This window comes from Eschrichtius robustus, chromosome 7 (genome assembly GCF_028021215.1).
Source record: "Eschrichtius robustus isolate mEscRob2 chromosome 7, mEscRob2.pri, whole genome shotgun sequence".
Taxonomy (NCBI): Eukaryota; Metazoa; Chordata; class Mammalia; order Artiodactyla; family Eschrichtiidae; genus Eschrichtius; species Eschrichtius robustus.
This window is the reverse complement of record NC_090830.1, coordinates 120,247,628-120,266,793: the sequence shown is the minus strand read 5'-3', so window position 1 is coordinate 120,266,793 and position 19,166 is coordinate 120,247,628. Positions and strand designations below refer to the sequence as shown.

At 47.1% G+C, this 19,166-nt stretch overlaps 1 protein-coding gene across 1 annotated transcript in view; it reads right to left on the bottom strand.

Annotated features, from left to right (window-relative positions):
- Positions 1-2,015: 2,015 nt before the first annotated feature.
- The window catches only part of RBM20 (RNA binding motif protein 20), a 202,872-nt gene continuing 185,721 nt past the window's right edge, over positions 2,016-19,166 (bottom strand). Inside the window, exons 13-14 of the mRNA XM_068548533.1 lie at positions 8,844-8,965; positions 2,016-4,997 (exon numbers count right to left, since the gene is read on the bottom strand). Coding sequence (XP_068404634.1) covers positions 4,887-4,997; positions 8,844-8,965 — 233 coding nt within the window. The 3' untranslated portion in view covers positions 2,016-4,886. The remainder of the gene's footprint in view (positions 4,998-8,843; positions 8,966-19,166) is intronic.

Here is a 19,166-nt window from a genome sequence, read left to right as displayed (position 1 = left end):
TGAATCACCCACGAGGCTTGCTAAGATGCACATGCCTCACCCCCAGCTCCCATGACCTAGTGAGGCAGAATCTCCACGCAGGAGGCCGGGAATCTCTAGTTCTAACAAGATTCCCCAGGTGATCCAGATCCACACAAAGCACAAAAACCAATGCTTTGTTTTGAGTCCTTGCTGATTGCTGGAGTCCAGCTAGGGCTAGACCTAGAAAATTCATGAAATAATTTAGCTGAAAAAATCCAGACTCCCCATGTGTTCCCAGTAGGACCACCCAGGAGATCTCGTTTCCATTCTTACCTTATACCAATAAGTGCTGTTACCTTAAGCAAGTCACTTCCCCTCTCTGGGACTGTTTTCTCACCTGTAAAAGGAAAGGCCAGGACTTGGGGGTCTCTGGGGCCATCCTGCTCTAACATGTTTGGAAATCCACTTGGGTTAGGCTGCTTTGTAGGGTCGGTGTGGTGGGGAAGGAGAATGGGGAGCTGTTGAGGGTGAGCCCAGATGTCCCATGACTGCCTTGGGGGACAGTCAACAGTTGCTGTTCATGTTCAGAGGGGCACAGAGATCTCAGGCCAGATGAGGGCCGAGGTCAGTACCTAAGCGGCCTGGCCTGCGAGGGCTTTGAGGAGCAACTCAAGTGTCTGGGGCCGTGGAGGAGTCAGGCTGGGGCAGTCTGGTGCTGATCCTTGGGGAAAGGAGGGAGCCTGGAGAGTGGGTCTGAATGTCAGGGCTCCGGCCTGATAGACTGGCTCAGAACCTGGCTCTCAGGCCCTTAGGAACACGAGACAGCAAACGGGAGCCCCCAGGCATGGCAAGGAACTGCAATTCAGGGGGCCCCCTGGCAGGACGGCTCCACTGCACAGCTCCGGGGGGCGGGGGCATCTCACAGAATACAACGTGCGTGGTGCCCCCAAGAGTTGTGCCACATGGAGGGACGCGCTGGGACTAGGCACCAAGGGTACCGCCAGCCATTCTGGATCCTGAACTTAGGGCATCAGGACGCGCTCCAGGCCCACCCACTGCCTTGGCCTGCTAGGGCGCAGCCAGCACTTGCGGGGAAGGATGTTTCTCCACCCGTCCTGGTTGGGAACTGGAGGCCTGAGCTCAGCCCTCCCATGGCCACAATAGGTGGGGGGGCAGGGGGCGGGCAGCAGCAGGCTTGACGGGAACTTACCTCAGATGGACAAAGCTGCTCCCACTAATTACAGGCAGCCCCACTCACTATGCCCTCTGGGGCCAGACTGCCCAGCCCCTCCCCATTGACTCAGGAGCACTGCCAACAGGAGGGGAAGGCCCAGAGAAGGTTCCAGGCCATTCAAAGGACTTGCTAACTGGTCCCAGGAGATTGGCATTGTTTTGCTAGAAGAAATGGCTGAGAAGGAACTTAAGAACCACTGAAAATTGGAGGGTTGTTGTCCTGAGCACAGACTCCCGAAACAAAAAAGATTCAGGGCCATGCAGCATAGCAAGTGCTTTCACCAGCAATCATCTTAACCCTGAAACAATCAGGGAGGTGATTAATACCATTACCCGCCCTCACACCCAAGGAAGCGGGACTTCAGAAGCCACAGAGCTAACAAGTGCCCAAGCTAGGCGCTGACCACCTCACAATGATGGAACCTCTAGAAACAGCCTGACCCTGGTGCAGGACAACAAAGTTTGGCCACTAGAAGATCTGAGAGTACTGGGTAGAAGGGCCGGGGGGTATAAGAGGCCAAGAGATTTTTCTATCTGACCCTTCTGGCGTGGAGAACAGCAGCTCCCCACTTTCCCGGACTCAACCCTCCTGGAGGTTCACCCCTGAGAAGCTCTGATCCCCCCAGAGGCCTGAGTGTAACCTCTTGTGTCCTCTTTTCTCAACTCTTCAGAAACATTCCAGATTCAGAGAGGGACCAACTCCCAACTTCCGTGCTCGCTGAGCATCCCCCAGCCAAAGGCTGAGGGATCCCTGTGTGACAGATGGCTACTCACTCAAGAGCTTTCAAATTCTCTTTATTAAAAATCTTTTTTTTTCCTTTTGTAAAAACAAACACTTGCTGTCAGTTATACAGATCGGGAAAAGTGGTGACGATTTATGAGACACTCAACAAATTCCAATACTTTACAAGTTCAAACTTAGACGAACTAATGTTTTTTTTTTCATAAGCTCAAAAGTCAAACTCTGGTCCAGTTCAAGTATAATCTAACAGATCACAGCCTCAGAGTGTCAAGGGAAACCCTGATACTAACGGCTGCTGCTCACACCAACATCAAATTTACCAAATTCTTTGGGAATACTCTGTGGATACACTTTATTTCAGGTGTTTACGATAAAGAGAAAGTATACAGGCCTTTTGTTATGTTAACCCGGGGTACAAATAAATTTGTTGCTCAAGGCAGCATTTGCTCTTGAACAACCTTTTCGGGGAGACATTTTGAAATGGTTAACAAACATTGAAGAAAAGCTTTAAAAAAAAAAATCAATATTTTCCTGGTTGCTTTTAATACTGCGTTGTGTATGACACACGTAGGAATAAAAAGTGCAAATTATAGAGTGGGTGAAACTATGCCAATGGAATTGTATAAAAATAAATAAAAATAAATATATATATACACACAAAAAAAGGATCTTAGATGATTTTTTTAAACTACAGGTTCTGATTGAATGCAGAGCCTCTTCTCTCTCCTTCACAGGGCCATTCTCCAGCTTTAAAATATGGGGAAGGTCAGTCTATCAGCAAGGGAGCCATTACGTTACTAGGGAATTCAGCTGTTGGAACAGCCATCCAGATTTCCATGGAAACGCTGCTTGGGGGTATGAGCAGGCAGGGTCAGCTTCCACTTTGCTGGGAGAAAAGACTGCCAGCATCTCTGAAAATGCAGTTTTAGCCTTTAGGTTTTTCCCAGCAAGGTTCAGTAAGGAGGCCAGAGAGCTGTCCCCTGACTTCCCACCAGTGGGAAGGAAGACACACAGGGTCAAAGGTTTCCAAAAAATGGAGGAGGTGGGTTTCCAGAGCACCAGGTAAAAAAAACAGAGGAGTCAGCCAGGGGACCAGGTCTGGGCTGAGTCACCACTTTCAAACTCTACTCTCTTTGAGACACTCACCTTGCTGAGGCCCCCAGCTGCTTGATGCCAAAGTTCAGGCTCCCTGCTGCCTCCAGCCTCTCCCTACACCTGTCCAAGCTGGTCTGTTTGCCTCTGGTGCTCGCCTGAACTCTTCCCTCTCACAGGTCCCCAACAGTTGTCTCCTTGCCAGCGACCACTTGCCCCAAGGTTTACACGTGATCCTCTTATGTTCTGTTTTTCCTTCCTTTCTGTGCCTCAGTTTCCTCACTGATAAAACGTCAGTGTCAAACTCAGATAATCTCTCTACCCTTCTGCCTTTAGTGCAGAGGACAGAATGCGCAGTATAGTCTTATCTACCGTTGAAAGAAAAAAAGCAAAAAATTAAAATAAAACACACAATCTCAACCTAGTCTACCTGCCTGTGGTCAGGAATAGAACTAACAGGAACCGTCTTCCAGGGGCTGAGCTGGGGCGGCCGCCTCCAGGCGAGTGTCTCAGCTTGAGGAAGTAGCACCAGGCTCCCCTCTGACCTTCTCAAGGGTTTCTCCAGGGCTGCAGCTGAGCCTCATTTCCCCCCAGCACCTTTTCCCAGACCCTTCCAATGGATGGCAGACCTTGCAGCCTGTTCTGTCTGGGGCCTGAAGCCACTGACCTTTCAGTATCGCAGAGCCTGGTGGGAAGGAGCTCTGTGCTGCATAACATTTAATATCAAAGTCTGCACACGGGGTCAACTCTGAGATGCCCTTGACCTTCTGCCCAGTTGGAAAGGGTCCACCTACAAACACCTGGCAACCCTCAAATGCTCCTCAGTCCTGCAGACTTCTCTCTCATTTGTGTCCCCTGCCTCCAAGAGACCATTTAAAAACCATTCTGCTATGAGGCTGCTGGAGCCCAGAGTGTAGGCCCCAAAGGGTGAGTCAAGGGCAGATGCCACTTCCTCGTTTTGGTGTCTCTCAAGCCAATCGTTTACAGCTGGGAGGCCAACCTTCAACGGAAGCCCTGACCTTCTGCTGTTTTAACTGGAGGGGGAAGACGCTTCTGATTTCATTTTTACTTAAAGTGAGTCTAGACCAAATTCAATGTCCAGAGTAGAACAAACCCTGGCATCTCGGGAAATCAAGAGGAAGGAGATACATTTGGGGGGAACTTATCAGAGCTTCCAAAATGAAGGGCTCTTTTCCTCCTCAAATTTTATTTTAAGGCATGAATCTGGTGGGCTTCTAGAACGATGGAGAGGATGAAAGAGTTATGAAAATCAGGGCTTTTCAGAAAGGTGGTCCAGCTGGAGGAACTCCCAGCTTCTGCCCACTGACTGTCTAGGGTTCCCCCCTCCAGGACTGCAGGACCCATCTCAGCTCCCCACACACAGGATGCCAGGCAGAGAAACTGCTCCAGGTTCACTGGCATGGTTCTCAGCCCAGGAGTCTCCGTGAAATCTTTTTTTTTTTGGAAGACTCAGCCTGGCTTGACCTGTCCTATCCCATCAAGAATCGGAACGCTGTGAAAATCCCTGAGAAGTTGGATTTTATGAAAAGAAAATGACCCTGGGCACAGGAGGGAGAGGGGGATGGGGAGGGAGAAAGAGAGAGAAGCAAACTGAAAGACTGTTTGAAGGAAACAGGAGTCAACAGGAAGAGAGTGGGTGCCCCTCAGCAGACTGGACACACCGCGGTGAGGACTCCGGCAGACGCTTCAGGGGCATTTCATGAGTCTCTGAGGACAAACCCAGGCCACGTGGCCTGCCTGGTCTTCCTTCCTCTCCGGCCTTAGTTCCTGTCCCCGAGGGCAGGAAGGCCCCACCTCTCATGCCCTCCTCTCCCCTCTTGCAGCAGTGGCAGGGATGTCAGAGCTTTTTCCTTTCAAAGTGTGGCACGATTCCGCTGTCCTCGGGCCGAGGGCTGCCTGCCCCCTCGGTCTCCATCAGGCCCTCCTTGGCCAGCTGGGACAAGTACTTCTGTGGGACAAAGACGGGGGTGGGGGGGGGGGAGAGAGAGTGGTGAGCTGCCGGGAGAGGAAGGGGGTGTGTGCCTTGGCCCCCTCTCCTATCACCTTGCCCAGTGGGTGGGACCCCTCTTCTTCCTCCCCAGATCCTTCCAGGGCTCCAGGACCCATGCTAAGTGATGAGCTCCGCCCCCTTTATGTTAGTTTACAAATGACCCATAGAGAAGGTAGAAAGTACAGATCCTAACCATAGCAAACACATCCATAGGCCGTATCCCAGACCAAGTGCTACTCTAACTGCTTTTCTTCTATAAACTCATTTAATGCTCACAACAACTCTACTTGTTTTCCAGAAAGATTTCTAGTATCCAGGCAGCACATCACGTGTAAAAGGCAGAGGGACGAGAGGGAGGCTGGAAGGGTGGGGAGGGGAGCAGCTCTGTCCTATAGTGACTGTGAAAGACAAACCGCAGCAGCCTTACGTTGGAGACTCCAGCAGACGGGCTGGCAGCCTCTGTGTCTCGGAGGTTCCGTGGTGGGGGGCTACCTCCGCCCTGCCCCAGAGCACTCACTGCTCCCGCTGGCTCCCAGCCCAACTCGGCGAGCCTGTCGGGCTGCTCCTGGGATTCTGGATTCAATGCAGTGAGGTGGAACCGGAAAATGCCTGGCGCCCCAGCTGCATATCCTCTGATGGCTGGGGCAGCCAAGGGCAGTGCAGAGAGCACAGCATTACGAGTCAGCAGGGTTAAGTCCCCTGCAGTGGTCAGGTGTGTGGGCTTTGCCATCAGATGACCCGGGTTCAAATGCTAGCTCTCAGCAGGCAAGTTCTCCAATATCTTCGACTGTAAAGTGTGAGTAATATAGTAACTACTGCATAAGGTTGCTGTGAAGTCCAAGAGAGGTACCATAAAGGATTGAGCACACTGCCTGGCATGGAATAAACACTCAGCAATGTTGCCCTTTATCATTAGTGGCACCAGCTGTCTGATTTGGGGAAAGTCACTCATCTTTTCCCAGCTTCAGACCCGAAACTGTTAAATGGGAGAAATGATATCTTCCTCCTTCCTCCTCCAGGGTTGATTTTGAGGGTCAGACAAGATGACGTGCTTGAGGTGACGGGGTCGACCTGTTCTCTCTAGGAGAGACTGTGGTTGGCTTTGAGTGGTGGGTGAGCCTGACGGGGAGAAGGGCAGACAGTGGATCTCTCCAGGCTAGGCTGCTGATGGAGGGCTGGGTTTCTCCTCCACCTCGTCTCAGGGAAGGCAAGCAGGTGGGTGTACCACCAACTGGACCGAGCAGGCGTCTAGTTTTCCCATCTAGCACTGACTCCACCTGCTATTCCGATCACTCTGGTGCGTTCTCTCAGAGCATGACCAGCAGTGGGCACAGCCGGGATTGCAGAGAGAAAATGAAGGTTCCTTCTACCCTGCCTCAAAGAACAACCTGACTCCTACCTCAAGGCCTCCCGGGAGTGCTAGGTTTACAAGTTGCCTGACTTAGGTGTCAGCCAGCACCTGCTACTTGGGGCTGAATTCCTCCCTTTTCACACGTGTAACATGGAGTGTGGTGCAGTGGGTGTGACTGTGTGGACAGAGACATTCTGTCAAGGCCACTTCCCAGATAGGCAGAAACCCTATCTGGGTAGCCTGCGATGGAGGCTCCCATCTTCAGGACAGGTGCGCCAGGGCAACCTGAACTGCAGTTGGCGGGCGTAAGGGGCTTAGCCAGCATCTGGACCTGACATGCCTGGGACCACAGAAATGGTCTGCTGTGGGGAGGCGAGTCTGCCTGGGGGTTTGGCCCGGAGGCCCAGAACACAGTGCAGTCGGCTGCCCTGCAAAAAACACAGGGTTTAGAATTCAAGGCCCTGGCAAGTCTGCACTCACTCTTCCTACCTTCCTGGGTGACCTTGAGCTGTGTGTCTCCTTGGGGGCTACATAATCCAGCCAAGAATGCCGGATGAGATCACAGGTTCTCATGTTGAAGTATCATAATCTGCTGGAAAGACTTTTTAAAATGCAGATTCCCAGGCCACACTCTGGAGAGAGAATGAATAAGCAAGTATAGAGTAGGTCCAAAAAGCTACATTTTTAAAAGATTCCAGCTGGTGTGAAGACCAAGGTTTGGGAAAATCAGGACCGGATGATCTTCAAGACCCCATCCAGCCGTGCCGTTCTAGAGGTTTAATCTTGTTGGGGGTGAGGGACGATGATGTCTTCAGGGTAGACAGCTGCCCTCGGCTGGCGCCGGGTAGCCCAATCTGAACCCTTGGCCTGGCCAACTCACTGCCCGCCCCCAGGAGAGGCTGGGACCTGGGCCCCAGATCTCGTGGCTTCCTTGGTCATAGAACAGCTGCTTTCCAGAGGGAAATCAAGAGGCTTAAATGACCTGAGTTTGGGCATAGCCAAGGACAGTCCCTTGCAGATGGTGACCCAGGCCATGACATGGGTCTCAGTTTGCAAGACTAGCTTAGTAGAGTGAAAAGAGGAAAGGGATTAAGAATCAGGCAATCTGGCGCCAGGCCTAGTAACTCACCATCTACATGGCCTTGGACAAATCCAAGGCTTGGACAAATCCTTGGCTTCTCTGGGCCCCAGTTTCCTCAATTATAAAACAAGAGAACTGGCCCATATCTGAGTTTTCTTAACTGGGGTACACATTCAAATCATTTGGAGAACTTTCTCAAATTACATACTTGAGAAAGTTCTCAAATTCTACTGAACACCTGGCCTAAGTAGTATAAATACTTTTGAAACACTGTCTAGGGGATTTTGGTTCACATCCCTGGTTAAGAACCACCAGAGCAGCCATTCTTTAACAATTAAACTGATGGTAATGCCTGCTCTGGAATTAGGTCATGCTGCTACCACAAGGGTCTTCTAATGTCAAGGCCTTGTGCCTCAAAAACGTAGTTCGATTCCTTATAGTAAAAACAGGAGGTGCCTTGATATACTTACCCCTGAGTGTCTGATCTTCCATGATTTGTATTACATTACTAATCCCCAGCTTATACCAGAAGTTATATGAAAATCGCATTCTAATATGCTATATATTATATAGGTATATATTATAGGATATATTGCTATATCTTGTGATTTTAAGAAGTGTTTTTTCCACACATTAACAGTTCTGAAATTGAGATGCATTTTACAGTTGATGGAGTCTCACCGTTTAATTTGTAACATTTTTTCCCTTGTTGATATCAAAAAAAATAGTGGTGTGTCTTACCACTGATGGCACCTTAGATTAGATAAAATATGGTATATAGGGTATTTTTTATATGCCACAGTTAATATACTATGAAACTTACTTATTTTATTTTTTGCTTATCTCCTACGTTAGAATGGAAGGTCCATGAGGGCAGGGATTGCTGTCTGCTTTTTTTGTTGTTGTCTACCCAGTGCCTAGAATAGTGTCTGGTCCATGGTATGCCTGTGATAATAGCTGCAGTATGGACGGACATTTCAATAGAACATAATAGTGGGTTTTATTCTAGCAAACAAGGATAGTGCACAGGGAAAGAGAAACATAGAGAAATATCTGCATCTGGAACATCCAGGTGAAAAGGGACGAGACCCAACCAGGGGCCAGGTGAACGCTAACGAGTCATTCGGTCTAGAGGGAGAGGCAGTTACAAAAAAACCCAAGCCAAACAGAATGCTTTGTACCAAGGTGGAGACAGATGTTCTGAGAGCACGTGGGAAGCCGCTACCATACGGAGCCACCTGGTAGAGTCAGGACTGAGAGAACAGGAGGAGTTTCCCATGAGATGGAAGGAGACAGCAACGCACAGAAACTGAAACCAGGGCGCGCTCCCCACACCCTCCCCGGGCGCTAGGCAAGGAAGGCCGACGGTTACCTGTAAGTTCCGGTAGTGGACGGCACTGCGACAGTGGCTCATCTTTGCCATCTCCTCGCTCGTGTAGAACAGCCCACACAGTTTGCAATAAAAGCCGGTCCTGGGCACCACGAACTCCACCCCTGCAGAAGGATTGGAGGTGGATAGGTAGGCAATTAGGAAGGTGGAGGGAGGCCCCCGGGGTCCAGACAGCAGTCAGGTGGTAACAGGAGCAATGCACTCCAGCCCTCGATTACTGTTGACTTTGGCTGGTTACCCAGTTTCTTCAGGCCTCAGTTTCCTCATTTGAGAAACAGGCACGAAGAAAATAGCATCAACTTCATTCACAGGCAGCTGTGAATGTGAGGGATGTACTCCCTGAAGTGTGATGGAGGGCTTAGCAATTATATGCTCTGCAACTGCCTTTGGGAAGTAGGTCCAGGCTCTACTACAATCAGCCTATTTCCAGGGAAAGGAGGAGGAAGGAGGTTTCTTACATTTCCCTGGGTGGATTTTGTTTCTCCACACTGTACCCCTCTCTGCAGCTGTTGTGGCCAGGACTCTGGAAGAATGCTCTTTTTTTTTTTTATAAAGTGAATGTTTTTTAAAAAATTTATTTAATTAATTTATTTTTGGCTGTGTTGTGTCTTCGTTGCGGTGTGCGAGCTTCTCATTGCGGTGGCTTCTCTTGTTGCGGAGCATGGGCTCTAGGCGCGTGGGCTTCAGTAGTTGCGGCACGCGGGCTCAGTAGCTGTGGCTCGTGGGCTCTAGAGCGCAGGCTCAGTAGTTGTGGCGCACGGGCTTAGCTGCTCCGCGGCACGTGGGATCTTCCCGGACCAGGGCTTGAACCCATGTCCCCTGCGTTGGCAGGAGGATTCTTAACCACTGTGCCACCAGGGAAGCCCAAGAATGCTCTCATTTTTGTTTGCTTATTTTAGAATTATGTTCATTAAAGAAAAATTTTAAAGATAAAAGTGAGGAAAAATCACCCAGAGTCATTCCAATCAAAATATTTTCTTCCACACTATCTATATAGAGAGCCTTTTTTGGGGGGAGGGGGACATTTTTAATCACACCCTAAGTGTAATTCTATCTCCTCCTTTTTTCATGTGATGATCTATCATAAACATTCTTCCATCTTTCTCCAGTCTTTACACCTGAATCATTAATTAGTAACATTTTATTTATGATGCGTTAAATAAAAGTGCCAGGATTCTGGGAGGCGTTCTGATTCTGAGGAAGGGAAATGGTGGCCCAACAGCCAGACAAGTGACAGTGTCACAGCCCAGAGGATTCATCTCTGAAGTGGGACGGTGGCTGCTCCAGCCTCCACCAAGGTGTTTGAGGGTCACAGTTCTCCTCTTGAAGACACAGACAGCAGACTGGAAAGAGCCCAGGTCTGAGAAGGCACAGACCAGAGGCTAAGAATCTGTGTAGCCTGGGGAGAGCTGGCTGAACCCCTCCTGGGTCTCAGTTTCCTCAGGCACCTGATCGTGAAGCACCAGCTAAAGAACAGGGTGTGAGGGCCATGATGAGCAGGGCCCACTGCGGAACTAAAGGAAAGGGGCTAGCCACTCAGGACACCCAGATCCCGCCTTCAGACTGGGGCCGCTCCCTGTGTGCTGACACACTTCAGCTGGGCTTTGCTGCTGCCCGTCTGGTTGGTTCTGCTGGGGGTGGGGGAAGGTTGGAGATCTGGCCACAAGGGGCGGCAGGGAGAGCGGGGCTGGGAGCGGCACACCAGGGCCAGAGCAGCTTCTTGCAGAGAGGGGGACAGGCCAAGGCACTGCGTGTGACCACAACCCTGGGCCTCGCTTCACTTTCCTTCTCCTGCCTCCTGACAGACAGAGCTAAGTGCACAGGAGACCCTGTCATTGAGGAGCAGCTTAGACTTGTAATTATAACTTTTTTTTTTGCATTTCAAAAGAGCCACTTATCAGTGTGGAGGGGCAGGCCTGGAGGGAGGAAGGAGCCTGGGAGGCCTGCCTGCGGCCTGCCTTGACTGATGGCTCCTCTGTGGTCTGGGGCCTGGGCGGCCTCAGCCGGTTCTAACTGCCACACAGCAAGCCCGCTGCCGTGCCCTCAGCAGTCTCCAGCGGTCCCCGGGGCGGGGGGGCCCAGCTGCCCAAGGGGAGGCCGAGTGTCCTTCCCCTCCCCACCATCCTCCCACCCTCACTGCAAAGGATGGGAAAGCGTTGGCTTTGCCTGTGTGTGGCCAGCCCACCCCTCCACCTCCCCCGGGCCCTGGCTCCTGGCTGTGGCTGGCAAACGAGCATTAAGCAAGGCCTGCCTTTGTCCTCTGTTCCTGCAAAATACTTCTCCCCTTTGCTGCTGCTCTATGGGGAGCAGAGGCCCACACAAGACAAGAGACAGGCAACCAGAAAAGGAGAAGCACCACCCGAGGCCACGTGGAGCAGACGCAGGCCTGTGATCAGAGCCTCTCCCTGTGTCCCGTCCCAGACCCTGCAGGATCGGCCAGTTGGGTAAAACCAGGAAAGAAGCCTTGAGGTTTTCACTGCAGACCCTGCTGAGGCCTCCAGAATCTTCCAGGTTTCCCTAGAGGCCTCCTAGTCCCTGTCCTTGGCCCCCCAAAAAGGGTGCAGCTGCCTCAGAAGCCACCACAGAGGGTGAAGCAGGGTCTCAGCAGTGCCCCTTTCGACCCCAGCAGCACAGCTACCATCTGTAGTGAGATTTCACTTGAACAAAGGCTTCCACTGGGGAAAACAAAACAAAACAAAAAAGCTCGGAAACCACAGTATACTGGAGAGAAAATGGAATATGGAATTTAGAGTCAGATAGACCTAGCTCTTTGACTCACATTGTGTGATCTCAGGTATGTTATTTAACCTCTCTGAGATCAGTTTCTTCATCTATGAAACAGGAATAATAATACCACAAATGGTGTTATGGGGAAGCACCTATCATTTTGCCTGGTGCTCAAAAAATATCAGTTTCCATGGGGGCTTCCCTGGTGGCACAGTGGCCGCCTGCCAATGCAAGGGACACAGGTTTAATCCCTGGTCTGGGAAGATCCCATATGCCGCGGAGCAACTAAGCCCATGTGCCACAACTACCGAGCCTGCGCTCTAGAGCCTGTGAGCCACAACTACTGAGCCCACGTGCTGCAACTACTGAAGCCCGCGTGCCTAGAGCCCATGCTCTGCAACAAGAGAAGCCACTGTAGTGAGAAGCCCGCGTGCTGCAACAAAGGGTAGCCCCCGCTCGTCGCCATTAGAGAAAGCCCGCGTGCAGTAATGAAGACCCAATGTGGCCAAAAATAAATAAATAAAAATAAATTTTAAAAAAAAGCATTAAAAGAATATTAGTTTCCAGACACGTGTTGAACCTTTCTGCACAGAGGCCAGAAGGCCCTCCAGCCTTTCACCAGAGCCGCCTGGAGAACCCAGACTCCACGGCTGCCAGCAACTCTCCTCCCTGCCTCCACTGGCCTCTGCGGCTCGTTGGGCAGGTGGTCAGAGACAGCTCTGAGGAAGGAGAAGCTGGGGCAGGATCCCCAAACGCCTGGGAACTCACCCTTGAGTAACCGGCGGTTGCACGGGCACCAGGATACCAACACTGCCTCGGGATGCCTCTGGAATGTGAGGGCCAGGGGAAGCAGCAGCGTCAAGAAAAAACTGCCACAGCCCCAGTGAGTTCTGGAGCAACCTGGTCCTCCCATTTTTCAGCCTCTCCTAAGTACAATAACTAAAGCTACATCTGCCTTCTAATAATAGCTCCTGGCACTGGTAATTACAACTCTGTCATCCCAGCAAAGCCTGGGATGGGTGGCGGGGGAGCTTGCATTTTGCAGGCAATGCCCTTTGGTTCTGGGAAGAGCAGGCCTTGGCGGGCTCACACTGGCTGGGGTCACCCAGAGCTGGCCTGAAACACATAGGGTGCCCTTCCGCACCCCCATGCCCAGTCCAGCCCCTAAGCAGCAGGACTCTGCCCCCCTCTCCTCCTCATTCTGCCTCTCTGCTCTCCACAGGGACCAAGCCTGAGTTGTTCCTCCACCCCCAGAACTCTCTCTGCTAGGAACAGACCATGGAGGGTGAAGGGTTATGTAGCCCCCAGTGAGAGGAAGCATAGTAGGTCTCAATAACTATTTCATAAATGAATAATAACAATAGACAACCTGTATTAAGTACCTTCTACTGGAAGACACTGAGACCTTACCAGTACTCATTCAACTAATCCTCAAAATAACCCTACATGGTAGGCATCTATTACCAGCCCTTATTTAGAGATGAAGAAAGCCAAGGACAGAGGTTAAATAAGCAGCTTTTTGTCCCACAGCCAGCTGGGATTTGAACCCAGGAAGTCAGATTCCACAGTCTGTGCTCTTAACCACTCCACCCAATTGCCTTTCCTCCACTGTGCTGCCTGAACTGTAGGAACAAGAGGGTCTCCAATTAGGAATCCTCAGTTCTGACATGAGCCTGCTGTGTGATCTCAGGTAAGAAAGTCTCTGGGCTTCAGTTTCCTCACCTGTCAAATGCAGAAAATAGTACCGCATGCCCCCTACTGAGATGGATGAGACAATAGGTCTCAAAGCTAATCAGAGGGGAGACCTTCAAGATGGGGGAGGAGTAAGACGTGGAGATCACCTTCCTCCCCACAAATACATCTACATGTGGAACAACTCCTATAGAACACCTACTGAACGCTGGCAGAAGACCTCAGACTTCCCAAAAGGGAACAGACACCTGAGGGCGGCCTACATGCAGAGGCGGGGCCAAACCAAAGCTGAACCCCAGGTGCTGTGGGAACAAAGAAGAGAAAGGGAAATTTCTCGGTGCAGCCTCAGGAGCAGCGGATTAAATCCCCACAATCAACTTGATGAAACCCGCATCTGCGGAATACCTGAATGGACAACAAATGTTCCCAAAATTGAGGCGGTGGACTTTGGGAGCAACTGTAGACTTGGGGTTTGCTTTCTGTGTCTGATTTGTTTCTGGGTTTTATGTTCATCTTAGTTTAGTTTTTAGTGCTTGTCAGCATTGGTGGATTTGTTTATTGGTTTGGTTGCTCTCTTCTTTTTTAAAAAATTATTATTATTTTTTCCCTTTTTTCTCTTTTTGTGAGTGTGTATGTATATGTTTCTTTGTGTTATTTTGTCTGTTTAGATTTGCTCTTACCATTTGTCCTAGGGTTCTAACTGTTTGGGTTTTTTTGTTGCTGTTTGTTTTCTTTTTATGAGTGTGTGTGTATATGATTCTTTGTGTGATTTTGTCTGTTTAGTTTTGCTTTTACCATTTTGTTTGGGGTTCTATCCGTTCTTTTTTTTTTCTTCCTATTTTTTCTTCCTTTTACTCCGAGCTGTGCGGCTGGCAGGGTCTTGGTGTTCCAGCTGGGTGTCAGGCCTGAGCCTCAGAGATGGGAGAGCCGAGCCCAGGAGATTGGACCACCAGAGACCTCCCAGCCCCATGTAATATCAATCAGCGAGAGCTCTCCCAGAGATCTCTGTCTCAACACTAAGACCCAGCTCCACCCAATGGCCAGCAAGCTCCCACGCTGGACGCCCCATGCCAAACAACTAGCAAGACAGGAACACAACCCCACCCATTAGCAGAGAGGCTGCCTGAAGTCATACTAAGTTCACAGACACCCCAAAACACGCCACTGGACATGGTCCTGCCCACCAGAAGGACAAGATCCAGCCCCACCCACCAGAACACAGGCACCCGTCCCCTCCACCAGGAAGCCTACACAACCCACTGAACCAACCTTACCCACTGGGGGCAGACACCAAAAACAACGGGAACTATGAACCTGCAGCCTGCAAAAAGGAGACCCCAAACACAGTAAGTTAAACAAAAAGAGAAGACAGAGAAATATGCAGCACATGAAGGAGCAATGTAAAAACACACCAGACCAAACAAAAGAGGAGGAAATATGCAGTCTACCTGAAAAAGAATTCAGAGTAATGATAGTAAAGATGATCCAAAATCTTGGAAATAGAATGGATAAAATACAAGAAATGTTTAACAAGGACCTAGAAGAACTAAAGAGCAAACAAACAATGATGAACAACACAATAAATGAAATTAAAAATTCTCTAGAAGGAATCAATAGCAGACTAACTGAGGCAGAAGAATGGATAAGTGACCTGGAAGATAAACTAGTGGAAATAACTGCCACAGAGCAAAATAAAGAAAAAAGAATGAAAAGAATTGAGGACAGTCTTAGAGACCTATGGGACAACACTAAATGTACCAACATTCGAATAATAGGGGTCCCAGAAGAAGAAGAGAAAAGAAAGGGTCTGAGAATATCTTGGAAGAGATTATAGCTGAAAGCTTCCCTAACGTGAGAAAGGAAATAGTCAAGTCCAGGAAGCACAGAGTCCCATGCAGGATTAATCCAAGGAGAAACACGCCAAGACACATATTAATCAATCTATCAAAAATTAAATACAAAGAAAAAATATTAAAAGCAGCAAGGGAAAAACAACAAATAACATACAAGGGAATCCCCATAAGATTAACAGCTGATCTTTCAGCAGAAACTCTGCAAGCCAAAAGGGAGTGGCAGGACACATTTAAAGTGATGAAAGGGAAAAACCTACAACCAAGGTTACTCCACCCAGCAAGCATCTCATTCAGATTCAACAGAGAAATTAAAACCTTTACAGACAAGTAAAAGTTAAGAGAATTCAGCACAACCAAACCTGCTTTACAACAAATGCTAGAGGAACATCTCTAGGCGGGAAACACAAGAGAAGGAAAAGACCGACAAAAACAAACCCAAAACAATTAAGAAAATGTTAATAAGAACATACATATCGATAATTACCTTAAATGTAAATGGATTAAATGCTCCAACCAAAAGACATAGACTGGCTGAATAGATACAAAAACAAGACCCATATATATGCTGTCTACAAGAGACCCACTTCAGACCTAGGGACATGTACAGACTGAAAGTGAGGGGATGGAAAAAGACATTCCATGCAAATGGAAATCAAAAGAAAGCTGGAGTAGCAATACTCATACCAGACAAAACAGACTTTAAAATAAAGACTATTATAAGAGGCAAAGAAGGACACTACATAATGATCAAGGGATCAATCCAAGAAGATATAACAATTGTAAATATTTACACACCCAACATAGGAGCACCTCAATACATAAGGCAAATGCTAACAGCCATAAAAGGAGAAATCGACAGTAACACAGTAAGAGTAGGGACTTTAACACTTCACTTTCACCAATGGACAGATGATACAGAATGAAAATAAATAAGGAAACACAAGCTTTAAATGACACATTAGACCAGATAGACTTAATTGATATTTATAGGACATTCCATCCAAAAACAACAGAGTACACTTTCTTCTCAAGTGCACATGGAACATTCTCCAGGATAGATCATATCTTGCATCACAAATCAAGCCTTGGTAAATTAAGGAAAACTGAAATCGTATCAAGTATCTTTTCTGACCACTACACTATGAGACTAGATATCAATTACAGGAAAAAAACTGTAAAAAATACAAACATATGGAGGCTGAACAATACGCTACTAAATAACCAAGAGATCACTGAAGAAATCAAAGAGGAAATCAAAAAATACCTAGAAACAAATGACAATGAAAACACAACGACCCAAAATCTATGGGATACAGCAAAAGCAGTTCTAAGAGGGAAGTTTATAGCAATAAAATCCGACCTCAAGAAACAAGAAAAATCTCAAATAAACAACCTAAACTCACACTGAAAGCAATTAGAGAAAGAAGAATAAAAAAAAAGCCAAAGTTAGCAGAAGGAAAGAAATCATAAAGATCAGATCAGAAATAAATGAAAAAGAACTGAAGGAAATGATAGCAAAGATCAATAAAACTAAAAGCTGGTTCTTTGAGAAGATAAACAAAATTGATAAACCATTAGCCAGACTCATCAAGAAAAAAATGGAGAAGACTCAAATCAACAGAATTAGAAATGAAAAAGAAATAACAACTGACACTGCAAAAATACAAAGGATCATGAGAGATTACTACAAGCAACTATATGCCAATAAAATGGACAACCTGGAAGAAATGGACAAATTCTTAGAAAAGTACAACCTTCCAAGGCTGAACCACGAAGCAATAGAAAATATGAACAGACCAATCATAAGCACTGAAATTGAAACTGTGATTAAAAATCTTCCAACAAACAAAAGCCCAGGAAGAGATGGCTTCACAGGTGAATTTTATCAAACATTTAGAGAAAAGCTAACACCTATCCTTCTCAAACTCTTCCAAAATATAGCAGGGGGAGGAACATTCTGAAACTCATTCTACGAGGCCACCATCATCACCCTGATACCAAAACCGGAGAAATATGTCACAAAAAAAGAAAACTACAGGCCAATATCACTGATGAACGTAGATGCAAAAATCCTCAACAAAATGCTAGCAAACAGAATCTAATAGCACATTAAAAGGATCACACACAATGATCAAGTGCGGTTTATCCCAGGAATGCAAGGATTCTTCAATATACATAATTCAACCAATGTGATACACCATATTAACAAATTGAAGGATAAAATCCATATGATAATCTCAATAGATGCAGAAAAAGCTTTTGACAAAATTCAACACCCATTTATGATAAAAACTCTAAAGAAAGTAGGCATAGAGGGAACCTACCTCAACATAATACAGGCCATATATGATAAACCCACAGCCAACATCATTCTCAATGGTGAAAAATTGAAACCATTTCCACTAAGATCAGGAACAAGACAACGTTGCCCTCTCTCATTGCTATTATTCAACATAGTTTTGGAAGCTTTAGCCATGGCAATCAGAGAAAAAAAGAAATAAAAGGAATCCAAATCAGAAAAGAAGAAGTAAAACTGTCACTGTTTGCAGATGACATGATGCTATACATAGAGAATCCTAAAGATGCTACCAGAAAACTCCTAGAGCTAATCAATGAATTTGGTAAAGTAGCAGGATAGAAAATTAATGCACAGAAATCTCTTGCATTCCTATACACTAATGATGAAATATCTGAAAGAGAAATTAAGGGAACACTCCCATTTACCACTGCAACAAAAGGAATAAAATACCTAGGAATAAACCTACCTAAGGAGACAAAAGACCTGTCTGCAGAAAACTATAAGACACTGATGAAAGAAATTAAAGATGATACAAACAGATGGAGAGATATACCATGCTCTTGGATTGGAAGAATCAACATTGTGAAAATGACTATACTACCCAAAGCAATCTACAGACTCAATGCAATCCCTATCAAACTACCAATGGCATTTTTAACAGAACTAGAACAAAACATTTTACAATTTGTATGGAAACACAAAAGACCCTGAACAGCCAAAGAAAAAGAAAAGAGAAAGAGAAAGAAAAACGGAGCAGGAGAAATCAGGTTCCTGGGCTTCAGACTATACTACAAAGCTACAGTAATCAAGATAGTATGGGACTGGCACAAAAACAGAAATATAGATCAATGGAACAGGATAGAAAGCCCAGAGATAAACCCACGCACACATGGTCACCTTATCTTTGATAAAGGAGGCAAGAATATACAATGGAGAAAAGACAGCCTCTTCAATAAGTGGTGCTGGGAAACTGGACAGCTACATGTAAAAGAATGAAATTAGAACACTCCCTAACACCATCCACAAAAATAAACTCAGAATGGATTAAAGATCTAAATGTTAAGGCCAGACAGCATAAAACTCTTAGAGGAAAACATAGGCAGAACACTCTATGACATAAATCACAGCAAGATCCTTTCCGACCCACCTCCTAGAGAAATGGGAATAAAAACAAAAATTAATGAATGGGACCTAATGAAACTTAAAAGCTTTTGCAGAGCAAAGGAAACCATAAACGAGACAAAAAGACAACCCTCAGAATGGGAGAAAATATTTGCAAACGAAGCAACTGACAAAGGATGAATCTCCCAAATATACAAGCAGCTCATGCAGCTCAATATCAAAAAAAAAAAAACCCAATCCAAAAATGGTCAGAAGACCTAAATAGACATTTCTCCAAAGAAGACATACAGATTGCCAACAAACACATGAAAAGATGCTCAACATCACCCATCATTAGAGAAATGCAAATCAAAACTACAATGAGGTTATCACCTCACACCGGTCAGAATGGCCACCACCAAAAAATCTACAAACAATAAATGCTGGAGAGGGTGTGGAGAAAAGGGAACCCTCTTGCATTGTTGGTGGGAATGTAAATTGGTACAGCCACTATGGAGAACAGTATGGAGGTTCCTTAAAAAACTAAAAATAGAACTACCATACGACCCAGCAATCCCACTACTGGGCATATACCGTGAGAAAACCGTAATTCAAAAAGAGTTGTGTACCACA